The 18312-nt window shown below is 33.9% G+C and overlaps 1 protein-coding gene across 1 annotated transcript in view; it reads left to right on the top strand.

Moving 5' to 3' along the window:
* Positions 1–18312, top strand: part of DNAH9 (dynein axonemal heavy chain 9) — a 479597-nt gene that overhangs the window by 350611 nt on the left and 110674 nt on the right. Inside the window, exons 50-52 of the mRNA XM_031965533.1 lie at positions 1763–2188; positions 3788–3907; positions 8269–8457. Coding sequence (XP_031821393.1) covers positions 1763–2188; positions 3788–3907; positions 8269–8457 — 735 coding nt within the window. The remainder of the gene's footprint in view (positions 1–1762; positions 2189–3787; positions 3908–8268; positions 8458–18312) is intronic.

Raw genomic sequence — 18312 nt, 5'->3', positions numbered from 1 at the left:
CTGTGTTAGGTGGAATAAAATATAAAAAAACTAGAAAAGTGAAAAGAGCCCAAGTTGTTAAGAATTTTAAATGCCAGATTTTTTTATTTGATTCCAGAAATAATTGGTGTTTATTGAAATGAATATTCTTGAGCTTTAGAAAAATTACTTTAGCAGATGAACTGAAGATAGATTAGGATATGGAAAGATTTGAGACAGACCAACTAGAAGGCAATTGCAATAGTTCAAATGCGATATGATTTCAGCCTGTGATAGCTATTTAAAGATGAAAACAAAAGACATTGTCATAATGGAAAATAATAAGAATTGACAATGGATTGGATATGTGAACCAAATATAATAAAGAAGTTAAGTATAACACTGGATTTGTGAGTGACTATTAGTATGATGGTTTACTTCAATAGCATTCCCTGACTTCCATTCATAAACCATATTAAAGAGAATTCCCTGATGCTTGTGTTGGAAAATATTCCAAAATTTTATTAGAATTCCAATAGTGGGATTGAACTTTAGGAAATAATAGTATATTTCCTTTCAAAGGATCTATATAAACTTAGAGAATGAGTTAGAAACTCACACCTGAAAAGTTACTTTTTCTGTCCTAATCTCTCCACTGACCTCCAGTCTTAGATATCCAATTATTTGTCAGATACCTCAAACTAAATGTCTATAGACATGTTAAACTCAACATGTCCAAAGTTGAAATCATTCTCTTTCCTCAAGAGTCTCTCCCCCATCTTAACTTCCCTATTATTGTTGAGGACAACACTATCCTCCCACTTTCTTAGTCTGATAACATAAATATCATCCTCAGCTCCTAATTATCTTTCATCATTCCCCCATATCCAATCTGTTGCCAAGACCTGCCAAGTTTATTCTAACCAGGAGAGAAAAAGATTAAAAAGGAAATGAAATTCTTTCTTTGCAACTCTCTGTAAAGGTTAAAAATTCATTCCTTATATCATATATTCTCAAATCCAAGAGTCTCCAACTGATTTGATGAAAGACTTTAAACTTTGGACTTATCAGTTGAACAATCTCAATTGTACTTTGTCACATACAAGCATTTATACTTTAAAATTTGCAATGGCACCGCAGGGGGTTTTCTTATTATTGAATTTTATGAACCATTTGTGTTTATGTCCATCTATAATAATCATGTATGTTTGAATGGAAAGCCATACAGTATTGTCTAAGTGGAGCTTTAGAAAGATTCCAAGTGTGGATAGAGACCTAGAGTCTAGTCAGAAACAGCTGAAAAGACATGTGGTTTCCTGTCTTGCAAACATCTATGTACAGAAAAATAACACTTTGCTATCAAGACAGTCAAGTATAGTTAGAACACCCCATGGAACAAAGCAATTTAATTAAAGAGAATAATGTCTAGTTGGGTTATGGGGGTTCATTTGCCTGTAGAATGAAAATTAATTTATAATAATCCTATCTTTTATTCATAGCATGCTACATATTTTGAAGAATCTGAACTTCTGTTTCTAGTTGAATGTAAAATAATTGCATTTTTTAATGGGTGGAAATGTTGAAAATGCATAGCTGATTTTCAAATAATCATTCAAGGAAATATGCAAAATCACTAAGGAGTTGCCACTGATTTCCCTCTGATGAGTCATGATATTTAAAATTCAGAAGGCTGGTTCAGGCTTCAAAACTGTTCTTTCAGACTAACTCTGGAGCTTAGCTTTATTAATGACTAGCTGCCAAAAAAGCTCATTTATTTACTTCTAACAAACTCATCTCCTTTCAGACCAACTTAACAGAGCTCAAGTCCTTTGGCTCACCACCTTTGGCAGTTAGCAATGTCACTGCTGCAGTAATGGTTCTCATGGCACCTGGAGGGAAGGTACCCAGAGACAGAAGTTGGAAAGCTGCCAAGGTTGCCATGGCCCGAGTTGATGGCTTTCTGGATTCCCTGGTGAACTTTAACAAGGAAGATATACATGAGAACTGCCTCAAAGCTATACGACCATATCTTCAAGATCCAGAGTTTAAACCTGAATTTGTGGCCTCTAAGTCTTATGCAGCAGCTGGTCTCTGTTCCTGGGTTATAAATATTGTGAGGTTTTATGAAGTGTTCTGTAATGTGGAACCCAAGCGGCAAGCCTTGAGTAAAGCAAGTTTGGATCTCGTTACTGCCCAAGAAAAGTTGGCAGCTATTAAAGTCAAGATTAAAGTAAGTTGAAACCAGAAACCTTGTAAAATTATTTTTATCATTGTTAATTTAATCATTGTTTTATCAATTGTTAATTACTAAAGTGCCTAGTAGGAATCAGTAATAGAAATATGATGGAAATGTAAAAACAAAACTATCACTGCCTTAAAGGTGCTTCCAATTTTTTTTGGTGCAAATAATGTGCACAGAAATTTTACACTATCTATGTGTGTGTGTGTGTGTGTGTAGGAAGATAAATAGAAATACATCCTGGATTTGCTTGTACTAATGAAATAACAAGACAAAGTGATGTCTGCAAGGGCAATAAAAACTGAAAGATATCAAGACAAAAGTTAAGGATTATAAAAGTTAGGAGTAAGAGGAGAGAAGCATACTGAAGAATGGAACTTGGAGTAAAAGTAAACAGACAGGTCATAGAATGTCCTGTATAAGGTTTATGTAAGGCACTAATTTGGCTAGGATAGATAATGTATGAATAATAAGCCTAGAAATGTGAAAGAATAAAATGCCAGGCCTTTAATCTCTCTACTTTCTGAGTGTTCAGTCTTACTTCACTTTCCTCCCTATCCACACTAAATCCTAAAATTAAGGACGTGACCTCCTTACTATTCTCTCTCCCAAGTCCTTGCTCCCTTGTCCTATTACTGTGATTAGAAAATGGCTAGGTAAATTCTGGTACATGAATATAATGGGACATTATTAAGTCGTAACAGAGAAATAGAGTAAAACACAAACTGGTGCAACATAGTGTGGATAAAACCAGATATAGAGACACTATAACCACTTTATTTTTAGTTTTTGTCAATTTAGGGAATATGCACATAAACCTAAAGATATGTTGTTGTTGTTTTTTCTTTAACTATATTTTAATATCAAATTAATAATAAAATTGCCTTAAATCTCTAATCATTATGTAGACTTCAGAGATGAGTTATGACTACCAAATTAAAAATCTTTGGTTTTTGGAGGTATATTGAAACATCCATATTCAAAACAAGAAGTTTTCCCTTAACAGGTATTTCCCCACCCCCACCCCCTTGGTGAGGCAGTTGGGATAAAGTACTTGTCCAAGGTAATGTAGCTAGTAAGCTTTGAGTGTTTGAAGTCAGATTTGAACTTAGGATCTCCTGACTTCAGAGTTGGAGTTTTATCCACTGCATCACCTACCAGTCCCCAAAGTATATCTCTCAAAACTAGAGTGATGTGTTTTAAATGTTAGTTCTAAAGTGCCAAAATTGATGAGAATCAAATATAAGAAGTATTGTTTTCCCAGAAATCAATCCAAATCAACCCTACCACTAGGTGTCCATATTCTAGTTTGAATATGGCATTGCTGCACCCAGGGACGTCAGCATTCAATCCAGTCCCAGGACAATGTTCTAGTAAAAACCAAATGACTGGCTATTCTGTGATTCAGTTCCTTTTCTCCTAAAATCATCATGTTTCCTCTGGTCCTTGACATTCAGGTCCATGTCCTACTTATTCTTGGAGCACTAGGACAAATGTAGTAATATGTCTCAAGAAACTTAAACTATGAGTCCCTGATTTGTGTTTGAAGTAGAACTCTTGTTTATGTATTTTCTGTTTCATTCTCAACAGCATCTTAATGAAAACTTGGCAAAACTTACAAACAAATTTGAGATAGCAACTGCAGAAAAACTCAAATGTCAGCAAGAAGCTGAAATGACCTCAGGTACCATCTCACTTGCAAATCGCCTGGTGAGTTCCAACAGACAGAGCTTTAATTATATGAACAGCTTATCAATTACCATAGAGATACAAAATATATAAATACAAAATAGCACATCTTTGACTTTGGAGAATATTTTGAAATAATCTGTAATATAGAAAACTTCATTATAAAAATTAAGTGAAAGAACAGTGATACTCAAATCTAATTTTAATTACATAGATCCTTGTTAATGTGGGGAGAATTTAGATCTACAACTTCTATGGGTTAGTATGTATACTGACAAACAATTGATACATGCTGACAACTTGTCAAAGCACTGTGATAGCTACTATTAAATTGTACCTGCATCCCTGAAAGGTAGGACAGCAAAGCAGGTACTGAGACAATAATCCTTATCACCTCCAGGATCAAATAGAAAAAGCTGTTTTCCATTCAAAAGATCTTCATAACCCTCCTCCCTTCAATCTTTGCAGTCTTTTTACTCCACACCAGAGTCTTTTATCCAATGATATTGGCCTTCTTGCTGCTCTTTAAACAAAGTACTCCATCTCCTGAATCTGTACATTTTCACTGGCTGTCCCCTCATAGATTCATCTCAGTCTATTGGTTTTTCTGGATCCCTGAAAGTCCCATATAAAATCACACTTTCTAGAGGAAGCCTTTCTCAATCCTCCTCAATTCTAGTGCCTTCCCTATGAGATTCTCTTCAATTTGGGTTGTAGATAACTTGTTTTTAGACAGTTGTTTGCATTTTGTCTCTCCCATTATCTGTGAGCTCTTTGAGATCAGGAACTATCTTTTGCCTTTCCTCGTATCCCTGAGGCTAAATATACCATGCCTGTGATTCATATATTTATTAGGCAGTTACTTTCAAGTAAGAATCCCAAAAAATTGTGGAGAAGAAAAATGAGAAGGGTAGAAGTAGGAGCTGGAAATGATGTTGTTAGATAAGGAACTAACTTGAAGAATGATGAGGCACCTAATTTCATAATGCCACATGAAAAAAATCCAGGTTATTATTTTGTATTTGAGTCACAAACAAATTTCATGCAGGATTCTGGAGTCTTTTGTCATTAGGTTTATAAATGAAAATGTGACCCTAACTTTAAATTCTGAAAAAGAATTCATTATATGGCTTTTATTTTCCCACTTAAACTTTGGCTTACCTCATATGATCAAGATAAGGAACCTAAGAAGAGGTAAGCTTTGGGTAAAAGAAGAAGTCTTAGAAAATTAGGAACCTAGAAAATAATTCATGATTGTGTCAATACAATGATAAATAGTTAAACAATTAATTTGGGAAACGAGGGGGGAAAAATGAGTCAAATCATGTAGACCAGTGATAATCAACCTTTTTTTGGAGAAAGAGAAAGTATTAAAAATCAAAGGCAAGGAAAAAAGAGAAACTCTGGAATTACAGGAGTATGAAGAGATGATGCTTTTTATTATTATTCCAGTTAAACTCCATAAGCACCAAAATTACTGGATGGAGAAAAATGAGCTTCTCCAAACCTAGAACCCAGTTTGCACATCTGACATTTACATTGTTGACTGAATTAATGGAAGTGATTGAGGGAATATTATTTAAATAATATCGACATCACTGAAGAAAGAAACTAGAGAATTTCAAAAGTCTTCTTTGACTGATATATGCTATTTAGGTGGAACAGATACAATTATCTGGCCCATGATTAAAATAATTTACTTTGACTAAAGTAGGTAGCAAGTTGATGAAGTAGAGAGAGTATTGAGCAAGTACTCAGGCAATCTAAATTCTATTAGGGAAGTCACTCTCACCATTTCCTGCAAAATGAGAAGTTTGTATAGAATATTTTTTTAACATCCCTTCTAGTTCTGATATTCTACAATTCTGTCATTCCTTTCTTGGACTATCCATATAAAATATTATCTTATTTTTTCACTTAAATGGATCCATTATATCACTGGCATGGGTACTATTTTCTGCAAATTATCTATGGCATCATATCCTCTGCATAGGTTCCTATTTATTCCTATGAAAGTTTGTTTTCCCTTGAAACTGCTCAATCTCAAAAGTAACAACAGCTTCATAGGATTTTAAAATTGGAAGGTTTTTAAAGATAAAGTAATCCACATACTATCCCCACCTTTTTTATAGAAGAGGAAACTACTCACATTTACATGACTTCTTACAGTTCATAAAATATTTTTCTAACACTCTGAGATATATCAAAATTTTTAAAAATTCAGAGTTTGAGGGGACTTCAGTGCTTCTCTAATTCATTTATATGAAATAAGTCACCTCTATAATATACCTCACAAATGACACTTATTAGCTATGTGACCATAAGCAAACTATTTAATCTCTGTTTGTCTTAATCTACTGGAGAAGATGGCAAACCCCTCCAGAAGCCTTGCCAATAAAATCCCATGAACAAGTGTGGTCTACAAAGCTATTAAGAGTTAGACCCAACTGAACAACTGAACAACAATAAAACAGAAGTCGGAAACTTGAACTATGATATTCCAGAAGACAAAAATTATAAATTTGCAATAAAGAATAACTTATTCATCATAATTGCATATAATGTTACAGAGCAAGGAATAAATATTTAATGAAATAGAAGACTTCCAAGCATCGCTAGTGAAAAGACTAGAGCTAAGAAGAAATTTTGAATTTCTAAAATAAAAGTTAAGAAAACATGAATGAACAATAACAAAAGACTAAACAAGGATAAAGTATTCAAATATGAGGAGATGATATAAGAGACTCTCTGAATTTTATCATCATGGGGTTTCATAGGGGAAGTTCAATTAGACAAGGCTTAAGAAGAGTTCTGTTATATCTTAAGGAGAGGAAAATGGAAAAAGAAATGAAGAGTAATATACTGGGGAAGAAGGAAAAGTAAATTTTCTCATTTACTTTTTTTTTCTCATAAAATTATCTCATAAAATAGAGGGCACAAGTAAATATCTATACAAACAAGGTAAAGAGTGACTGACATTAGACCCCACTCTTATCTGAATAGGTTAAACGAAGGAAGAATATACTCAGCAAATGTACACACTTCATTTGTTAAGTGGTTACAAAGAATGGGAATATGATTAGTGCTCATAAACTGAGGAATGCATCAATAAGTTACATATAAATGTACATATATATTTATATATATTTGATATATAGCAATAACACATATAAATATAATGGAATACTCTTATGAGTATCAATATAATGACCAACCAATATTCCAAACAACTATTGATGAAGCATGCTGCCACCTCCTGATAGAAAGATGAAGGACTCAAAATACATAATGAAACAAACAAAAAAAAAAAAATTGGGGGCAATGCCAATGTGAAAATCTGTTCTGATATATGTATATAAGTTTGTAATGGGTTTTTGTTTTTCTTGTGTTCTAATTGGAGGTGTGGAAAGTGTAGCTGACGGAAGGTAGAAGTAGAATTTAGCTGATTAAATATATATGTATATATTTTTAAATAAGTAAATTATTTTGACTCTATCCTTACATAGTGAAAAATGAATTGATGGGAAACCAAATCTTGGGGGAAAGGAAAAATAAATTTAAAAAACTTAACTGTCATGTTTTTCCTAAGTTCAATTTTAAGAGATAAATAAATATAACTTCACTAACTAGAGAGTTTTCTGTAATAGTCTATCAATGAGTCCACATGGTATAGTTTAGACAGCACTGGACGGAAATTAAAGATGTGGGTTCTGGTCCCAATTTTGCTACTAACAAGTTATGGGACTTTGGACAACCTACTTCAGATTTCTGAAATATAGTTGTACTCTGTAAAAAATAGAAAATTGATTTGTAAGGTCTCTTCCAGCCAAGAATGAGCTGATAAATGAGTAATAACTGAGTACAAGGGGAAAAAATGTACTCATACACACTTCTGAATTTAATCTGCATTATTAAGGTTTTTTCCCATCACTTTCTTAAAATGAGACAGTTAAGAAAACAATAAATCAAGGTCTAGTTTGTATGATTTATTGATTTCTGAAGTGTGAATTCTTACAGTGAAAATTTAACAGTTGGCTTTCTCAAACCAGTATGATATGGTTTCTAGTACCAGAGGAAAAGGCAAATTTGAGCAGCCCCCCGCCCCAAACCTCAGACACACAAGTTAACCTCACATCCTTAGAACTGACATCCAGTTCCCTTTGTCTGGCTATGGAATAAATAAAGAGGTAGTGTGTCCCACTAAATCATGCAGAGAACCAAAAAATTGTAGAATATGACCTCACAGTGAATGAGGGAAAAGATAACATACAGATCAGATTTTTCTAATTTCTAAAACATTATTTACAGTCAGTGTACTATGTGACCATAGTCATTGTATTTAATATTACGTCTTTACTCCTTTTTAATCTTTGAAATTATAGGTTGGAGGACTTGCCTCTGAAAATGAAAGGTGGGCAGAAGCAATCAAGAACTTCAGACAACAAAAGAGTACATTATGTGGAGACATTTTACTGATTACAGCTTTCATCTCTTACCTGGGATACTTTACCAAAAGATACCGTCAAAATCTTATGGATAGTAATTGGAGGCCTTACCTGAAACAATTAAAAGTAAGGAACAGAATAAATAACGATGATCATAGCTCATTCTTTTGAAATTAGGAAGAGATAAGTGTTGATATTCTCATTTTCATGCTAGGAAAGCTGACAGTTCAAAAGGTTAAGTGACCTTCCCAATGTCACAAGAATATTATTGAATTGACTTCTTTCCAGCATTTCTGACTAGTGGTAATAACAACAATTATAGGAAATACTCTTGCTTATTTTAACTCCCATTTAAATAGCATTTGGAAATCATGAATAAGGAAGAATAGTAATCACTGGTAAAAGTGATTCCCTCTCCTTCAAGGTATGGACTAATTACAGGTGTTAAAGATATGCCCTTTCTATAAACTCTTGACAGTCCTTGAGCTATAAGAATTCTCTTCTTAATTCAGAAAAAAAAAAAAAAGGAAAACTATCTAGAGTATGCACTGAGTTCTAAAACTGATGTCTCTTATAAAATAAAGGTTCTACAACTGAGAATTTTATGTTTTGTACTGTTTTTCTCTTTAAATTCTCTAAGTCTTTATTCCAGATTGTTTGTTATACTGAAGTGATATGTTGTGTTTCCCCGAATTGAATAACTACTTGATCTGAATGTGGTTGTCATTTGGTCCCTATCCATTCCCATCAAGTGTTCAATAAATTTAGACAGTTTTGATTCCTTAGCTTGAAAAAAAGGGAAATGCTGATCACAAAGCCCTCAAGTGAATGGAGTGTAAAGATAAAGTATATCCTGACTTCACTATAATATTATTAAATCAATAGCAACTGTTAACTATTCATGACCATTAAGGAATAAAACCTTCTTCTCACCTCTGGGTAAATAAGAAATGTTCTCTAAGTATACAATAAGATTCTCAGACACAAGCAAGGTATAATTTTGTTTTGCTTGAGCACAGCCACTGTCACAAGGCAGAGATAACTAGTGACATAGTTGATGAAGTGTTAATTGTGAAAGACATGAGTTCAAATCCAGTCTGACACTTCCTAGTTAAGTCACTTAATATCCGTTTTCCTCAGTTTCCCTAACTATAAAATGAGGATAATAATTCTCAGACACAAACAAGGTATAATTTTGTTTTGCTTGAGCACAGCCACTGTCACAAGGCAGAGATAACTAGTGACATAGTTGATAAAGTGTTAATTGTGAAAGACATGAGTTCAAATCCAGTCTGACACTTCCTAGTTAAGTCACTTAATATCCGTTTTCCTTAGTTTCCCTAACTATAAAATGAGGATAATAATAATATCTAATTTCCAGTTATTTTAAGGCCCAACTGATACATTTGTTAAAACTGTGTAGCACAGTTTCTGATACATGGAAGGCACTATATACATGATTATTTCCTTCCCTCTTTTTTACTCTTTATGTTTTTTGTTTTGTTTTGTTCTTGTTGGATGGGATGTGGAATGAGGGGAAGACAGAGATGCAAAAAGAAAAGGGAAAAAATGTTGATGTAACAATTCTTTTTAGATTTTTCATTCACCTTTATTTCTAAGTATATCCTCTTTTGCTATTTTTAATTATTGGATTAGGAACAGCAATGGAAAAGATTCCCCATCTCTCCTTTCTTTTTTTATTTCTAATAATAGCTTTTAATTTTCAAAATATATGCAAAGATAGTTTTCTATATTCACCTTTGCAAAACTTTGTGTTCCAAGTTTTCTCCCTTCCTTCCTCTCATCCTCTCCCCTAGACATCAAGCAATCCAATAAATAATAAACATACAATTCCTCTCTATATAAATTTCCACATTCATCATGCTGCACAAGAAAAATCAGAATAAAAAAGAAAAATGAGATAACAAAGGGGAGGAAAGCAAGCAAACAAAAAAATGATCCAAATACTATGTTGTGATCCATATTCAATGCTCACAATCTTCTTTCTGAATAGAAATAGTTCTCTCCATCACAAGTCCATTGGAATTGGCCTGAATCACCTCATTGTGAAAAGAGCCAAATCCATCATAGTTGATCATAACATAATTTTGTTGTCACTGTATACAATGTTCTCTTCGTTCTACTCACTTCATTTATCATCAGTTCATGTAAGTCTCTCCAGGGTTTTTTGAAATATTCTGCTAATTATTTCTTATGGAACAATAATATTCCATAATATTTGTATATTAAAATTTATTCAGCCATTCTCCAACTGATTGACATCCATACTCATCCTTGCCACTACAGAAAGTGGGACAACAAATATTTTTGCATGTGGATCCTTTTTCCTTTTTAAGAGTTCTTTGAGATACAGACACAGTAGAGACACTGCTGGATCAAAAGATATGCACAGTTTGATAACCCTTTGGACACAGTTCCAACTTGCTCTTCAGAATGGCTAAATCAGTTTACAACTCCATCAACTATATATTAGTGTCCCAGTCTTCCCACATCCCCTCCAATATTCATCATTATCTGGAGGAAAAAAAAAGATGTTTAATGAAATAGAGGACTTCTAAGCATTTTTGATGAAGAGGCCAGAGCTAAATAGAAAATCTGACATTCAAACATAGGACTCAAGTGAAGCATGTAAAGATAAATATGAGTAAGAAATCATACAGGACTATGTCATGTTAAACTGTTTTCATTCTTATATGGGAATATGATACATATAACCCCTCCAACTTAATCATCAATAGAGGTAAAAATTGACTTTAAAAGAAATAGAATAGATAAGCCATTAAGTAATTTGATTTTTTTTAAGAGAAAGAAGAAAATAAATTACCAGTATCAAAAATGAAGAAGGTGAATTCACAATCAAAAAAGAAAAAAAAAATAAATCCAATTATTAGGAGCTATTTTACTTCCAACCATCTACCAAAAAATTATCTACCTAATAATTTAAATGAAATGTATGAATATTTATAAAAATATAAATTGTCTTTCATAGGCAATAGAATATTCAAATAACCTTATCTTAGAAATTAAGATTGAACAAGCAATAAATGAATTCTCAAAAAAGAAGCTCAAGAACTAGATGGATTTATAAGTGAATTCAATCAAACATTAAATAATAAATAATAATAATAATAACATAAATTTTGAAAAAAAATGGTAAAAAAAAAGTGGTCCTATCAAATTTTTCTATGACTCAAATATTTTGCCATTTCCTTCTCCAGTTCATTTTCCATATAAGGAATTGAGAAAAACAGGTTTATATGACTTTGCCCATTTACAGCTAGTAATTGTCTGAGGCCAGAATGAACTCAGGAAAATGAGTCTTGCTGACTCTAGGCCTAACTAACATTCTATATATTGTACCATTTGACTGCTCCTTATACAATGGATACTTGCCTGAAAATATTTAGGAAGGGAGAGAGAGATAGAAAGAAAGGGAGGAGAGAAAAGGGAAGCTCAAATTAATAGAACTTGGTAGTCCTAGAAGGGGACATAAAACAAAAGCATTTTTTGCATGTTTGCTGGCTCACTGAGTGTGTAGAGAGTTGATTAAGTATGTATTCTTCAGTCATATCTGACTCTGTGATCCCATTTGTGGTTTTCTTGGCAAAAGTACTAGAATTTTTGCCATTTCCTTCTCCAACTTATTTTACAGATAAGGAAACTGAGGCAACATAGTTAAGTGATTTGCCCAGAATCACACAACTACTAAGTGTCTAAGGTCAAATTTGAATTCTTCATGATTGGGAAGATAGGGAGGGGCCAAATTATAGAAAGCATGAAGTATCCAACAGAGGAGTTTATAATTGTTCCTGTGGCTAATAGGAAGTCACTGGAATTCTTAATCAGGAGAAAGATATGATCATACCTGCAATATATAAAAATTACCATGGCAGCTGAGGGAGGTATTGATTGAAATAGTAAGGACTTGAGACAAGAAATTCAGTTAGAATGCTATTGTTCTGGGTCTCAAGGTGTTCAGGGTCTCAAGGAGAGTTGCATCTATGTGAGTAAAGAAAAGACCTATTTAAGAAATATTGGGAATGATGGAGTTATGAACAGTTTCAGCCATTCTGTAGAGCAATTTGGAACTGTGTTCAAAAAGTTGTCAAACTGTACATATTCTTTGATCCAGCAGTGTTACTACTGGGCTTATATCCCACAGAGATATTAAAGAAGGGAAAGGGACCCATGTGTGCAAAAATTTTTGTGGCAGCCCGTTTGTAGTAGCTAGAAATTGGAAATTGAATGGATGCCCATCAATTGGAGAATGGCTGGGTAAATTGTAGTATATGAATGTTATGGAATATTATTGTTCTGTAAGAAATGACCAGCAGCAAAGGATATGAACAGACAATTTTCAGATGATGAAATTGAAACTATTATCACTCATATGAAAGAGTGTTCCAAATCATTATTAATCAGAGAAATGCAAATTAAGACAACTCTGAGATACCACTACATACCTGTCAGATGACAGAAAAGATGCTAAGATGACAGGAAAAAATAATGATGATTGTTGGAGGGGATGCGGGAAAACTGGGACACTGATGCGTTGTTGGTAGAGTTGTGAATGAATCCAATTATTCTGGAGAGCAATCTGGAATTATGCCCAAAATGTTATCAAACTGTGCATACCCTTTGACCCAGCAGTGTTACTACTGGGCTTATATCCCAAAGAGATACTAAAGAAGGGAAAGGGACCTGTAGGTGCCAAAATGTTTGTGGCAGCCCTGTTTGTAGTGGCTAGAAACTGGAAAATGAATGGATGCCCATCAATTGGAGAATGGTTGGGTAAATTATGGTATATGAATGTTATGGAATATTATTGTTCTGTGAGAAATGACCAGCAGAGAGGCTTGGAGAGGCTTACATGAACTGATGCTAAGTGAAATGAGCAGAACAAGGAGATCATTATATACTTCAACAACACAATACTGTATGAAGATGTACTCTGATGGAAGTAGATTTCTTTGACAAAGAGACCTAATTCAGTTTCAATTGATCAATGATGGACAGACGCAGCTACACCCAAAGAAAGAACACTGGGAAATGAATGTAAACTCTTTGCATTTTTGTTTTTCTTCCCGGGTTATTTTTACCTTCTGAATCCAATTCTCCCTGTAGAACAAGAAAACTGTTTGGTTCTGCACACATATATTGTATCTAAGATATACTGTGACATATTCAACATATATAGGACTGCTTGCCATCTGGGGAAGGGGGTGGAGGGAGAGAGGGGAACAATCAGAACAGAAGTGAGTGCAAGGGATAATGTTGTAAAAAATTACCCTTAGCATGGGTTCTGTCAATAAAAAGTTATTATAATAAAAAAATTAATTAATTAATTTAAAAAAGAAAGAAAGAAGGAAATGACCAGCAGGATGAATGCAGAGAGGCTTGGAGAGACTTACATGAATTGATGCTAAATGAAATGAGCAGAACCAGGAGATCATTATTATACATTTCAACAACAATATTATATGAGGATCAATTCTGATGGAAGTAGCTATCTTCAACAATGAGATGATCCAAATCAGTTCCAATTGATCTGTAATGAACAGAACCAGCTATACTCAGCGAAAGAACACTGGCAAATGAGTGTGGACCACAACATAGAATTTACATTCTTTCTGTTATTGTTTGCTTGCATTTTTGTTTTTCTTCCCAGGTTATTTTTACCTTCTTGCTAAATCCAATTTCTCTTGTGTAGCAAGATAATTGTATACATATATACATATATTGATTTAACATATACTTTAACATATTTAACATATATGGGACTATCTGGCATCTAAGGGATGGGGTGGAGGGAAAGGGGAAAAGTTGGAACAGAAGTTTTTTTCAAGGGTCAGTGTTGAAAAATTACCCATGCATATGTTTTATCAATAAAAACATAATAAAAAAATATTGGGAAGGTTGAAATGGCAAGATCTTTCAATAGATTTGATATATAAAGTGAATGTGAGGGGTCAAGGATGATATCAAAATTGCAGATGTGGGTGGTATCCTTTATCTACACCAACTGCTTCCATTGTTAACTTTTTACAATAAGGCTTTCCACCTCTTAACTCACTAAAATTCTTCTCTTCAAAGTTAACAATGATCTCTTAATTTCCAATCTTTCCTCTGTCTTAATCTTTCTCAACTCATTGGCTGCATTTGACACTGTTGGCTATCCTTATCTCCTGTAAACTCTCTTCTCTCTAGGTTTTTATGACACCATTTTCTCATGGTTTTTCTTCTGTTTTTTCAGTCTCATTTACTGACCTGTCATTTACATCAAACCCCTTAGTGTACATATTCTTCAAAATTCTGCTTGACTCTCTTTTCTTTTAGTTTTATACTCTCTGTCTCTGTCTGTTTCTATCTCTGTCTGTATATCTCTGTCTGTCTATCTGACTCTGTGTGGGTGTGTGTCTGTGTGCATGCAGCCTCATCAGGTCCCTCAGATTCAACTATATCTCCCCGATCATTTCCAATCTGTGGGGTCCAAAACTGTTTAATGTGCAACAAAAAGCACTGAGACAGGGTAATAAGTCAATAGCTTATTGCTAAGTGCTTTATCAGTGTCATCTTATTTGATCCTCACAATAATCTACTATATGCCAAGTACTGTGTTAAATTCTAGTGACATAAAAAAGGGGAAAAGATAATCTCTGACCCAAAGGAATTTATAGTTTAATGTGGGAGAAAATTCACAAACAATTATTCATGAAGTAAATTATATACAGAATAAATAGGAAATAATTAACAAAGGGGAAGCACTGGAATTAAGAAGGCTTAAGGACCTGTAGAAGGTGGGATTTTACTTGGTGCTTCAAGGAAGTCAAGAAGATCACTCAAAGCAGAAGAGGGAGAGAACATTCTAGGTATCGAATATAGCCAGAAAGAATGCCTATAGCCAAGAAATGGAGCTTCTTATTAAGAAAACAGTCAGGAGGCCAATGTCACTGGACTAAAGAGTTGGGGAGTCAGAGCTAAGAAGATGGAAAAGGTAGGTGGGAACTAGGTTATGAAGGGCTTTAAATATCAAACAAGGTATTTTGTATTTGATCCTAAAGGTAATAGGGAGCCACTGGAGTTTATTAAAAAGGATAGTGATGTGCTTGAACCTGAGCTTCAGGAAAATCACTTTAGTGACTGAAAAGAGAATATATTAATAGAATAGATTGATAAAGTCTTAAGAGGAGAGTGAGAAGAGAAAAACCAGAGGGATGTATTGTAAATGGTCTCTTGAAGGAATTTAGCAGCAAAGGGCAGAAGAAAATAAAGAGAAATGGAAGAATCAAGTAAGGGGTTTTTGAGGATGAGGGATACATAGGCATGTTTACAGGCAACAGAGAATAAGCCCATGGAGAGGGAGAAATTGAAAGTAAGTGAAAGAGTGAGGATAACAGAAGGGACATGAACATGACAACAAAGCGAGATTAGTCTTGGTAAAGAAAAAAAGCCACTTCATCATATAAACCAGTGGTGAATGAGGTACCTGAGAGATAGGAAATGAAGAAGAGAGGAAAAGAGGGAGCTCATGGCAAGTACCTCAATTCTGTAAAATATGAGTCCATCTAAGAGAGTTGGGAAATCCATCTAAGAGAGTTGAGAAGGGAGAGCCTTGAAAGGTTTGAGGAAGGATGAAAAGTTTTGAAAGAAACAGTATGGAGAGTAAGATAGTGAATTGTTAAGGAAGTATAGCAGTATTCTCTATCAGTAGTGAGGATACAGTTGAAGTTAGAAAGCATAGTTTTATAATGGATCTAATCAGATTAATTGTACAGTTTTCTCTTCACCTTCATTCAGTAGCACACATATAGAAATGAAGGCATCCAATGGTGGGACACTATTATTATCCCCATTTTATAGTTGAGGAAACTAAAGGAAACAGAATTTAAAGGACTTGCCCAAAGTCACATAGCTAAGTTAGTAACTGAAGCTGAATTTGAACTTAGATCTACTCTGATTTCAGGCCCGGTGCTCTATCCACTGCAAAACCTATCTATCATACAAATAGATGCCTGAAAATACAAGTAGAAGCAAAAAGAAAGAGATAGGTGCTATTGTCAAGAAGCTTGAACTATTATGAGGGAAGAAAACACATTTTAAAAAAAAACTAAAGTGGGGGGAAGATACTCACAATGGGACATGGTGAAAAAAAAATTTAGAGAGTCATCAGCACAATCTGAATAGAAATGAAGGAGTAAACATGGCTCACTTGGGCCCTTCCTAAAAATGGAATATTCTAGGGTGAGAAGACTGCTTGATCACAATCATGAAAGCATCTTCTAGGTTGCAATCTGTTGGGAAATGTTGGAGAAAGAAATTCAGAAAGTCAGAAATGAAATCCAAACAGAAATGTGCCTAGTACATATTAAGTGTGTGATGAACACTTATAGATTGGTTGCATATTTAGATTTTGGACTTATCTGTATAGATGGAGCTAGCATAGAGAGAGAAGAAATGAAGTCCAAGATACATACAGTTAGTGATTATGATATGGAAGAAGAACCAACAAAGGAAATTGATAAATATCAGGTAGATAAATAAGAGGAAAACTAGGAAATTTTAGTCTATCAAAAAACCTAGAGAACAGAGAATATCTAAAAGGTGATCAGCAGTACCAAATGTTGCAAAAGGAAGATGAGGATTAAGAAAAGCCATTAGATTTGGCAATTATGGTTGAATCACTGATAAATTTGGAAGGGGCCATTTTAGTTGAATGATAAGGTCAGAAAAAAAATAAGAGAAGATTTAGAAGAGAATAGGAGAAAAGGAAATAGAAGCACTGAGTACAAATAGTTTTCTCAAGGAGTTTAACCATGAAAAAGAGGAGAGATAGAGGATAATAGTTAGTGGGATGGTAAGAACAAGGATTTCTTTGAGGGGGTTAAAAACAAACATGCTTATAGACAGCAGGGAAGAAAAACATAAATAGAGAGTGATAGATAAGAGCATGATAGTGGGACAATCCACAGAAGTTAAGAAAGAATCGTATCAAAGTTGCTTGTAAAGAAGTTGGCTTAGCAGAACCATGAACACATTGTATACAATAACAGCAAGAAGGTGAGATGATCAACTGCGGAAGATTTGGTTCTTCTCAGTGGTCCAGTGATCCAAGGCAAACCCAATAGACTTTGGACAAAATAAAAATGCCATCTGCATTAAAAAAAAAAGAATTATAAGGATTGACTATAAATCAACATGTGTTATGTTCACTTCTTTTTTCTGTTTTTTTTTTTAATCGCTCTCATGGTTTTTCTCTTTTGATGATTTTTCTCACCCAACATGATTAATAAAGCAATATGTATTTTTTTAAATTGATTTATAAAAGAAACTACCACTTAATGTAAAATTAGAGTGAAGGAAGAAATAGTGGCAAAAGATATCTGGAGTGATGTGAGATGAGAAGGGAGGACAGATGCTCTTGATGAATAGTTCCAATTTTTTAAATGAAATACCATGTGAAGTTTTTGGCTGGTGGGTATGGGGAAAGGAGAGCCATGGAAGGCTTGAGAAAATAAGGTAGGGAGAGAAGAATAGAACAAGAGCCCTGCTGAGACTATGTAACACAAATATATAATGGATTAATCAGTATGGTTAGTGATTTCCTCCAGCTTTCTTTGGCATCATGTGAATATGATCAAAGTAAATTTACAGTGGGAAAGACAGAGAGATGAAAGGAATATGTCACATTGAGGACATGTTGTAAGGCATAAAGGGTGGAATGACAAAATAAAATAATCAGAAAAGGGAATTTTGAATTTCATGAAGAAGGAAATGGAATAGTTGTGGGTAATGGCAAGATTAAGGATATCGATGAATATGAATATTGCCTGAAGTGAAGTCGAGGAATAGTTAGGTAAAGAATTGGAATCAGAACTAGATCTTGAAAGATAGACAGGATATGAATAGCTAAAGAGAAGATGAAAAAACATGTGTCATTGTCAATAATATTCCTTTGTTTAA

The sequence above is a fragment of the Sarcophilus harrisii genome, chromosome 4, assembly GCF_902635505.1.
Source record: "Sarcophilus harrisii chromosome 4, mSarHar1.11, whole genome shotgun sequence".
NCBI classification, from domain to species: domain Eukaryota; kingdom Metazoa; phylum Chordata; class Mammalia; order Dasyuromorphia; family Dasyuridae; genus Sarcophilus; species Sarcophilus harrisii.
The sequence above is the reverse complement of the archived record's forward strand: the minus strand, read 5'-3'. Positions and strand labels throughout refer to the sequence as shown.